This window comes from Pholcus phalangioides, unplaced genomic scaffold (genome assembly GCF_987345545.1).
Source record: "Pholcus phalangioides strain wild (caught in Gottingen) unplaced genomic scaffold, Ppha-v1.0 ptg000004l_1, whole genome shotgun sequence".
Taxonomy (NCBI): domain Eukaryota; kingdom Metazoa; phylum Arthropoda; class Arachnida; order Araneae; family Pholcidae; genus Pholcus; species Pholcus phalangioides.
Window position 1 is genome coordinate 41,887,096 of NW_028301597.1, and position 11,728 is coordinate 41,898,823.

At 35.6% G+C, this 11,728-nt stretch overlaps 1 protein-coding gene across 1 annotated transcript; it reads right to left on the reverse strand.

Annotated features, from left to right (window-relative positions):
* Positions 1-10,570: 10,570 nt before the first annotated feature.
* LOC149087599 (protein NYNRIN-like) lies at positions 10,571-11,182 on the reverse strand. Its single transcript, XM_089231919.1, has one exon. It carries the CDS (start codon positions 11,180-11,182, stop codon positions 10,571-10,573), a length of 612 nt encoding a protein of 203 aa, XP_089088045.1.
* Between the last annotated feature and the right edge of the window lie 546 nt (positions 11,183-11,728).

Below are 11,728 nucleotides of genomic sequence, written 5' to 3' on the forward strand. Positions count from 1 at the left end.
ATGGGACTTTCCGAAGAGCCATCGTTTCTTACCGTCATTCCTCCTAGCCTTACGTGGCGTATCGGGATTTGTTCTATTTCTTCTTTTGGTAGGTGTGACAGAGAAATTCTTAGACTTTTTTCTCTTCGTGCTCAGGGGAAATTTTTCTACTCTTAAAAAGAAAGTAGGAAAGATAAGTGAAGGGAAATCACGGTTCCTTGAAAATACAGGATTTTGTATTTGAATCGGAAAGCTTGTATTTTACTAAGTTCCGAAATATTCCAAGCGGAGGGGGAGGATAAGTGTGCATTCGCACAGACTTATTTTTACGATCGTAAGTTTGAATTTGATGCAGATACTGTGAATCATTAAAATCATTTTAACTATGTTTTTTCTTGAACATTGAGTATCACTTGAAACAATAATCAATAAAATTAGATTATGTCTAATTTCGAAATGAGGCACTGTTGTAATAGTTATCAAGGAAACATTTATTTTCTGGATATTATGCTGAGGTGAACTCGAAGAAAAGTCATCTTGTCTCCGCCGGTACTCGAACTTAGGCCCTCTTGCATACCGGACAAGCATGTCACCATCTACACTACTGGAGAGACATCTCCGCCGTCCTTATTTCACGCACTGTTGCGTGAGGCACTGAAGTAGAGACTAGTAGCCTGGGTTCGAGTCTCGGCGGAGACAAGATGACTTTTCTTTCCGAGTTCACCTCAGCATAATATCCAGAAAATAAATGTCCTTGATATCTTGGGCTGAGAAAAAGCCATCTATCTCTTTGTAATAGTTAACTATGATAAAATCACTATTAGCATGGAAGAAAGCAATTAACTAAGATGTTAAGGTAAGGCTATGCCATATTTCCATACCAGAAAATTTAACGTAACTGTTTGAGATGCATTTTGCAAAACATGTTGTTGTTTAGAGCAATGTTCAAAACTGTTACCCTATACCGGTAGTTAAAAGAAAGCCGTGGCAACAAACAACATTACTGAAAAAAAAAAAAAGTTTTTACTAGCGGTCATGCAAAAAACATTTTTTTAAGTTATATATATTTTCACAATTATCTTTTTTTTTAGCAAAACTGTTGCATTGAGTGTTGATGCAAGTTCCTAAACTATAATTATCAAAAGCATGGATCAAAACTCATTATTAACACATTCTCGTAAAACGTATGATTTTAAATTGTTCGAAATCTACTGAAATAGAAATCACCATTGAAAAATCAATTTTTAAAAAAAAATTATTAATTAAGTTTTAGTAACAGCATTGTCCACACCTCATTGTTAAAAATAGCGTTGTTTATAACTCATTGTCAATAACAGAGTGTTATGAACAATGCGTTTTGTTTATAACAAAGCATTGTTCATAACTCATCGATAACAACTCATTGTTAACAAAGCATTGTTCATAACTCATCGATAACAACTCATTGTTAACAAAGCATTGTTCATAACTCATCGATAACAACTCATTGTTAACAACTCATTGTTAACAAAGCATTGTTCATAACTCATCGATAACAACTCATTGTTAACAAAGCATTGTTCATAACTCATCGATAACAACTCATTGTTAACAAAGCATTGTTCATAACTCATCGATAACAACTCATTGTTTATACCTGTTTGTTTACAGTAGCATTGTTTATACCTGTTTGTTTACAGTAGCATTGTTTATACCTGTTTGTTTACAGTAGCATTGTTTATACCTGTTTGTTTACAGTAGCATTGCTCATACCTGTTTGTTTACAGAAGCATTGTTCATACCTCATTCCTTACAGACGCATTGTTATATCTCATTTCTTAGAGAAGCATTGTTCATACCTCATACCTTTTATTTTTTTTACATTAGTATTGTTTATATCCCCTTATTACAGTATAAAGAAACATTGTGAAAACTCCTTATCATTAAATGATTTATTTTTGAAGGAATTATCGCTATTTTTCTTATCTCTTAAATTAAGAAAACCCACTGCATTATAAAATACCTGAAGAAAAAGTCTACAATTCAGTAGCTCAATAATTGTTAATTTTATAAAATTTAAAAGGGTTTTTATGAAGTTCCAAATAGTCATTCTTCCATTCTTTATGGACATAAGAGATTGCATGTGTCTGTATATCCAGAGAATCAGCTGCATATAACATGAGCGAAATGTGTGCTTTTGATTTAATCAATACTCAAATTCACAAGCCATAATGAATTATATTCTTGAAGCTAATTATAGGAACACGTTCAATCTTCATGTACACTTCATTAATTTTCGAAAATTAAAAGGCTAAAAGAGAAGAAATGAGAATTCGCTAATGAATTAGTTGGTTCGATAAACCATTTGACGTTGTGTTTTCACGCGTTGTTTAGCGATTTCGTTTCGCGTTTGTGTGGTTTTCTTTTTTTCCTTACTGTTAATTACCGAAACTCATTAATCACTGTCAATCTATCCTGTGATGCTCCGTTTCCTAACACAAAGAGCTGCTTTTGAAAATCTCCCGTAAAAATAACAAACGCTCGTAGTTGTCTTCAAATACTTCATATTTACTAAAAAAAAAACTTGATGGATGCTGTAAATATCTCCCTGACTAATGTCAGATCTTAGAGCTCCAGGCTATACATGTGGATACGAATAAAAGACATTACTTCGTAATTGCTATATTTCAATATATTGCTATTTACTATATATATATATAGAAAAATGTACATTATGAAAACGTAATTTTTGTCGAAACTTCCCAATACCAGCGCCATAGGCAGCTGTAATAGGCAATGTAGTGGAAAATCATCGTTAAAATATCATTTTTTATATGAAAACAGAAAAAAAATTAATTACGTGAACTGGAAAGCAAAAATATGAAAAATACAAATTTCAAAAAGAAATGGGCGCGGTACCCGGTCCATAAGATGCTCGCCTAAAGTACCAAAGGATGTTTAGAGATATCGCGAGTTCGATACCCGGTTCGTCCTTGTCAGAAAACTTTCCTGACACAGGGTACAACAAAAAAATGGCGACTTGACCACAGCGAAAAATTGCTACCGCAGGGAGTCCCCCATCGAGGGGTTAGCGCACCAACCTCTCGATGAGTATAAAAAAAAACAAGCCTGCCGTTCGGAATCGGCGATAAACTGTAGGTCCCTGTCTAATTAGCCCTCGCGTGCAGAAAATGATCGTGGTGCGACAAAAATGGTCAATAAGAAATTAAAGAATTAAAAAATGAAAAATTCAAAAATGAAAAAAAAGTCATAGCCAATGTCTAGGGCTCTCACCAGGGGGAACTCCCTGCCATTGCCTTAACACACAAGGCGCGGCACAGGTCCAGAGCACTTAGCGCATCCGCGAAACATTTAGACATCACTATAGTGACTCTATAGGGGACTTATCAGTAGGGAGAATGTTAGTCCGTTGCCCACACACCAGCGAAAGGTTTACTCGTTTTTGGTGCACCGAGTACGATTCCATTAAGAATATTTAACATTTATTATAAAGGATGATTGATGACGTAAGCATCATCCCTTCCCCCATTGTCATCAAAAATCAGCAAATCGGAAACCGCCGATGCTGACGTAATACTTTAATGACCCCTTTTATAAAACTGGCTGGTCATATTTCCATGAGAAAAATACGGAAAATTGCAGAAAATCACCTATCATTGTCACAAATGATGCCAGAGGTACGCAAATATAATTGCGAGAAATTGTTAAAATCGCCAATCATTGCCAAGAAACTGTGTCAAATGTAAATAAAATTCACAATAACTGTTAAAATCGCCAATCGCTGGAAATGAGCGATTGGAGGTGATTGATCGCTGAAAGAGAGAGCTTGAGAAAAAAAATCGCTCTGCACACACATTGGTATGCTGAAATATGCAAAATATGAAAATATGCCTTAAATTCTGGCGATCAATAGAAACGTCCTGAAATTACTGATATATATACAGATAGATGGCAGCAGTCAATGGATGTAGCTTTATGAAATGATGTAGAAGTAAGTATAGCTGTGATGCACATTTGTCTTCCTCGGTAAGGTAGCCATGTTTGTTGATGACAAGATGATATTTTTTTAAATAAAACAACTTTTAGATATTTGTATAACATTTGAATAAGTTTTTATTCAGAATTGTTTGAAATTTTATGTTAAAAAATGTTTTCTTATGCAGAACTAATTTTAAAACTCTAAAACATGCTTTTTAATTATTTCTCTTTAAATATTAATTATTAGTACATTTAAGTAATTTTAAGCATATTTTTATATTTATTATTTTTATATTTTTATTAATTCTAAGTATTTTTTGCACACATTGGTATTTCGATTATTTTCTGCCGTTTGATTATTTCGTTCAGTTTCTTCATTTTGATATTATACCCGTGTGTTATTTTCAGGCATTTCTCTTAATATAGCAGCAGATACATGTCTTCGCTCATTCTTATAAATCCATGGGGTTATTTTTTAAATCACAAAGGATCGGTCAAAAAAAATATTTTTTTTAGTTTAATTTTTGTCGGTCCCCTAAATGCACTCTAAATTTTCACTGGAAAAATTGGGCACAAGCACAGGGTTCACGTGACTGAAATTTCAGAAGGATTTTCTTTGTAGACTTTTCAGAAATTTGATAAAATGTCTAAATTCCAAAAAGACCACAAACTTTTGGAAATATAGTGTATATTCAAAGTGATGGAAATTAGTTTTTTGCCTGCTTACGATTTAGGCTTTTTTTAAATCTATTTATTCATTTTTATTTTTAATTCTGGCTTCAAAGATAAATTTCACTATGGGAAGTAAGAAAAATTATTTCATTTATTCTTTAGAAAATATACATTGTAAATATTCAGTCTGTACGATAAAGTATCATAGAGAGGAAAGATAAGAATTATTGGGGTATAAATTTAATCGCTTATCTTTTCGTAGCAAAAAAAAACTACCCAGGATTCATTGAACGGGAAAATCAGAGATTTCAACTGAAAAAAAAAATGCAGAAAAAAAAAATTATTTTATCAGAATACACTGAAAAAAAGCTACACGTGTCTTGCAATTTCTTGAGTAAATTTTCAGAGAAATAACTCACCGATGAGAGATTTTGAATACAAATGTGATAGTAAAAATACCATTTGCTTTTTTTCTGAATTGAATATTTATCTTTAATTTTCTTATTTATTTATTCACATCTCAACAAGCAAGGATTGCCCAATTACAGAGATTGACAAGAGAAGAGAAATACAAAGCAGAAATACAAAAGGTGAATACAACAAAGCACAAAAAAAAAACGAGTGGAACGATGATTAAAAATACGATACTGAGAAATAACATACTGGGAGAAACAATTTGCCTTGAAATAACATACAAGGCATAATAACATGAAGATTCAATTCTCACATATAACTTTTAAGAAATTCTCGCAATCAATTTTAATATTAACAATTTTATACAAAAGCGAAGATAACTTCTTCTTCGGCATTCCAATGATTGAAAATTAAAAAACATCGCAGTTCAGTTGTTCTTGCGTCACTAATGTAGACGTGGAATTCCGTGTAAAACATGTAACGCGTAAAAATCTGTTCTGGACTCTTTCTGGAATCAACGAGTCTAGATTGTTGTGAGGACTCCATATGATAGTGTAATAATCCACTTTCGAAGGCACATAAGTCCTGAAAAGTGTCGCAATTGTTGCTGCTTCTTCATTGTTGCAACAAATCCCAGCAGTTTTAAGCATTTATTGGTGAGACCATATATATATATGTTCGGTGAATGCAAGCTTGGAATCAAAGAGAACACCAAGGTCATTGGTTACGGAAACACGACTGATTCAGACGGCATCAATGGTGTAGTCAATTTAGGTCGATGACAATTTTCTTGCATAGCTGATGACGTGGCATTTACGAACATTGAGCTGGAAGAAATTAGCCCCACGCCAATCATGGTGAGATTCTAGGTCTCTTTGTAGAGCCATTCAATCTTCCAGACTCCCAACCTCGCGATAAATTTTCATGTCATCAGCATACATCAGGCACTTAGTTGCACTGAAGCACCGAGGAAGATCATTCATGAATATTAAGAAAAGCAATGGTCCAAGATTCGAACCTTGGGGAACACCTGATCCACAGACATACTTTGTTGAAATTGCGTTATGAAATACTAATTAGGATGTTCTCAAATTTAAGTAGCTGGTGAACCACATGATAGAGTTCTTGGGCACATTGAGAGAACGGAATTTATAAAGTATTGTCTGGTGATTTATTTTGTCGAATGCCTTAGTGAAATCCGTGTAAATGACATCTGTCTGCTTGTTGACGTCAATTGACTTAGCAAGATCGTGAGTGAGATGAACAAGATTTGTTTCAGCAGAGCGATTCGGTAAAAACTCATGTTGAGACGGAGATAATTCCAGACGGATATGTTTGTACAATTTGCAGTATACTATGTGCTCTTATTACAGACAGCGGATAAAACAGAAATGGGACTATAGTTGGTGACTTCAGATACTTGCCCTCTTTTTAAAATCGGAATGACATTTGCGAGCTTCCAAGAAGATGGGAAAACATTTTTGCGCAAGGGAAGATTATAGAGAATTATAGAAGATTATAGAAGTCTATTAGCTATCTGATGTTTACTACTGTAGTCTTCCCAAGATGTACTCTGAACCCGAGGAGAGAATACCGACTGGAAGTACTCGGCGAATTTGTTTACAATTTCATCATCCTCCGAGAAACTCATTCCTTCATCATTGAAGTTTCTCGGTGTAAGTTTTCCTGTTATTTTCAAGAGATTAATTAAATTATTCTTTTCTCTTATCAGTTTTTTTGTAATTATTTACTTTTATAATAATCTAGAAATTTCTAAAAAAAAAAATACAAGTCACAGCGGACACCACTTATTGCAATCACGGGTAATGTTATCATTCAGATATTGTTATCATTTTCTTAAAGAACGAAATGGTCTTATATAGTATTATGAACTGAAAAGTTTCGTAAGAAATAATTTTGAAGAACAATTCCGTTCCTCTTTAAAATATTATATAAGGGGTGGTTTTGTAAAAAGAGGATTTTTTTCTTTTACATTAAAACAACGAAATAATGCTATTAAAAATTATGTAAAATTTGTGGAGTATTTTTATTCCTCAATGAAATTCTGAGGAGTAAAATTGAATTTTGACGCATGAATCATGCATCTAGATCCATATCGGCGAACACAATTTAAAATTGGTGATAAAAATAAACGAAGTTTTTATCATGATATAGGAATCCTATATCATGTCTTTCAAAATGGGGTCTGCAGACCACATTTTGAAAGAAACCAACAAAAATCCCGTTTTAGAATTCTGCATATACAGGGTGTCCTGTAAGTGCTAATATGGCTTTTATCTCATCAATCGTCTGTCGTAGAGGTATGATTCCATTTTAAAAAATGCTCATAAGTCATTGAAAAATTACCCTTCACCATTTTTAAGAGTGAGAATACAGTATATAACAATAAAAAAATCTAAATTTCCTATACACGCCCCCCCCCGTCCTCTAAATTCCAATTAGAAAGTTGCTGCCCTGTCTTTCCTGGAGCCAACGGAAAGAAAAATCCATGTGTCTAAGTACGATATCCGCTAAGATATTTGAATTCAAAAATCTGAGTAAAGTTATGAAAGAACAGCAAAATATGACGGACAGTGCTGGTTTTCCTGATTCATGTTGTCCTTTTTCAACTTTTCTCAGATTTTTGAATTCGAATATTGCACTTAAAAATTTGGAGTTTTTTTTGTTTTCCTTGAGAGAGGTAGGGAAACAACTTTCTGACTAGAAGTTAGAAGAGAAGGGGACCGTATAAAAGTGTATATTTTTAATTTTGTTGCACACCGCATTTTCACTCTCAAAATTGGTAGAGGACAATTTTTGAATGCATTTGGGCAATTTTTAAATTGGAATCATACCTCTACGACAGACGGTTTGATGAGATAAAGGCCGGAAGAGCACTTACAGGAAACCCTATATTAAAAAAAATGAGTCTGTAATGCAGTAGCTCAGTTGAACCCTTTGCTACCAGTTTTGTGTAAAAAATATTCTCACACGGGTTTTCATTCGTTTTCAAAAATTTCACTTCAACAGTAATGATATAAAAATTTACGGAATAAATTTATATGATATTATCAAAGTTGCACTGATGAATATTACATCTCTACCAGGTGGAGATTACACTATAAAAGTTTCAAAAAAGTTCATTTATAAAACTTGAAAAAAGCAGCCATCGGTTGCATTTACTCGAATGTAACTGATGACCTTATTGGTTGAATTTTTTAAGTTTTATAAATTAACTTTTACGAAACGTTTACAATGTAATCCCGGTCTTACGCCGGGATTAAGCTGTAGTCTTTTCAAAATTCTTTCATGAAACTTGACAGATGCAACCAATTAACTTATCGTTTGCATTTTTTGGAATGTAACGGATAATCTTGTTTTTTTTTCAAATTTTATGTAGGAACTTTCAATATCGCCTAAGTGACATTAGAAAATGATATTCCGAAAACATTACTGAAATTTTGGAAAATCATGCAAAATTGTGAATAAATTATTTCATGTAACTAGATCTGAACAATTATTTGTCATATTTAACAGCAAAAAATATATTTTCCAGGTATCATTAAAATATCACATTTTATTATTTAGGCCGGAATTACCCTATAAACGTTTTAGAAAAATTATTTTATAAAACTTCAAAAATGCGACTAATAAGTCTATCGTTTTCATTCGAACGAATGCAACCAATAGGATTATTGTTGTTGTTTTTTTCAAGTTTTGTAAACGATATTTTTTTCAAACTTTTATAGGGTAATCCTTCCAGACCTTAGAACTAAATCATTTAAAATTTCTTGATATCTCTCCTTCAATTTAACTTAAGGGGCAAAAAACATTTTTGCGTTGTTTAACAACATTCCGAAAAATTCACGCTCAAAAGTATCTGAAACTTTCATCTCTCTTCTTTGGCTGAATAAACTAATTATATTTCCCGCAAAACACCGTCATTTACATGCTTTTAATTCACCATAAATCTGACGGATGCTGCTGCAATTTAAAAAGCTCTCCCCATAAAATAATTCGACGCCATAAGTGTCCGGGGTCAAGAGTTCTTAATTTTTCCCTCTTCGTCTTTGCACGCAAAAATCAATTCAAACACAGCGTTCTGCTGAAGAGATATTCCAGGAAATTTTTGATTTTTCTTTTTAATTTTCCCTTTTCTGAAAGAGTTTTCCTCCAATAAACTTTTATTACGTACTAAAGAGACAGCGAAACTTCTCGAGTTTATTAGATTTCTTTGCTATAACTTCGTTTATAGCCTTACGATTCGGGTAAGTGACAAAACCGGTGGAGTCGGATGTGTCTTCTATTTAGAAAATCTCCTAAAGCCGTAAAACCCTTTTTTAGTTGGAATCAGTGGAATCATCACTTTAGTAGCCGAGACTTCATTGATATATAGAGAGGAGCTACATTTTTGTTCTTTCTCTTATAAAATTTCAAGTTTATCCGTGGGGATTTTTCAGAGATAAATTTTAAGAAATTCCAAAGAGAAAGAGGATACTTTTGAAAATCAAGAATATGAAATTATGAAACCGTGAAACTCTCGTAGGGGTATGTGAAGTTGATTCAAAATCGTATTCAATTTCATTTCATTTTTCAGAGTTGGGATAGACACCAAATTTCGAAAGATAGGTGAAGAATATCACGATAGTAAAAATTTTGAATTTGGATTGTTACTTAAATTTAAACTGATTTCAAGTTTCCAGCTGGAAATGAAATCTGATTTTTTTAATAATATTTTGTTCTATCCTCTGTAATAATTTTTTTATGATTGCCTGTTGATACCGTGTGAAGAAAAGGAAAATAAGGGATATATTTTTTGGTAAATACTTGACTGCATCTGATCAAGTTCAAGCAGATATACAGTACATGATAAAATATTGTTGCGTCGCCCCGCCGGGTCACTCGTCGAACCTCTTGTTACCAGATTCGTCCCGTCGCGCGGATCTCTCCAGGGTTCTTCGCCGAAGACTTTAACATGGGTAGAAAATCACACGAACGAGGATTCGAGAACAAATACTCGTCTTTATTGGCATGAACTGCTAAAACTACTGCTAAACTAGAGCAGCCTTCCGAACGTCTTCTCCCTTCGAGTTCTACTTTCCGAGTCCATTTAGAATCTCGTTCTCCTATTATCACAATCGCATACCACGCGAACCTTGCATGCGTTAACCAAGCATTTTCAAATTCTATCCTTCGTAACATTGCCCCCCTCCTCGAAAGTTGCACGTCCCGGGCAATGCAGTCCTCAAATCGGTGAGTCCTCCGTACTTCTTATGGTAATAAGTACGTCTGATGACATAGACCACCTTGAACTTCAGCGTCCTTTGAATCCACATCACGATGATATCTAGTCTCTTCCTAAGACGACGGCGTCCTTCCCATGAGGTCTGCAGTTTCGGACACCGTTTCTTCCTGACACGGTGACGTCCTTTCCATGAAGTGTGGAGTTTCTGACATCCTCTTTTCCGACGTTTTGGACACCCTCCTTTCCGGAGCTGCCCCACCCTTCCTGTCGTTTTGGACGTCTTTATTTCCTGCGTTTCGGATTCCAAAGCCAGACAAGGTCTCTCTCCTTGAAGTCGTGAGATGGGGCCTTCGCATCGTAGCAAACTCTCATTTTCTCGGGGCCGATGTCGATTCTGTCTCTGGCGATTCGATGCACATCCTCAAGGTGCTCCTGGAATTCCTCGACGTATTCTTCCATACGAAGAGAAGCATATTGCGGTCGCCCAAATAGCAGATCACTCGACAGCCGAAGATCCCATCCTATGATCATCTGTGACGGTGAGAATCCACTGCCCTCGTTGACGGCACTCCTATAGGTCAGCAAAAGCAGCAGTAACTTCGAGTCCCAATCGTGTTTGTATTTCGACACGAACAACGAGAGGTGATTCAGAAGGGTCCTGTTGAATATCTGCACCATCTCATCGGATTCCGGATGACGCGGTGTAGAACGCGTCTTTTCCATTCCCAGAAGTTCGCACATCTCAAGGAACACCGCTGACGTAAAGTTTCGTCCCTGATCGGAATAGATCATCATGGGGACTCCGAATCGAGACACCCAATTCAGCACCAACACTTGTGCTAGAGTCTCGGCCTCCTCAGGAAATGCTTCCATCCAGTTGGTGAAACAGTTCATCACCACAAGTATAGACTTGTTACCATCGTGGGTTTCAGGTAACGGTCCTAAGATGTCTAAGGCAACTCTCTTGAATGGCGCACCAATGTTGTAGCGTTGAAGTCGGCCACAAGTCCACTTCGGAGGTCTTTTCCGGGCGGCACAGGTGTCACAGTTCTCACACCACTTCGCCAAATCGGCCCGTCGGACTCAACTTGTCCCAATAGTATCGCACACGAATCCTCCGTATCATTCTGGTGATGTCGAAAGTCCATCAGCCGCGCTTCCGTGCGACCCTTTCAAAACGTCTTTCACACGGCCTTCGGGTATGATGAGTTGCCGTCTGAAAGTCTTTCCAGCCTCTGACTCCCAACGGCGGTTGAGCATGCCGTTCCTCATCTCCAAGCAGTCCCAGAGGGCCCAATATCTCTTTGTGGTCGAACTGGAAGAAACGACGTCTTGATACCCTGGTCTGTTCCCAGTGGATTCCTTCCAGTGTATGACCACTCGTACGTCCGGATCTTCCAGTTGTGTCTTTCGAGTGTGCTCGTCACTTAAGTTCTGAGA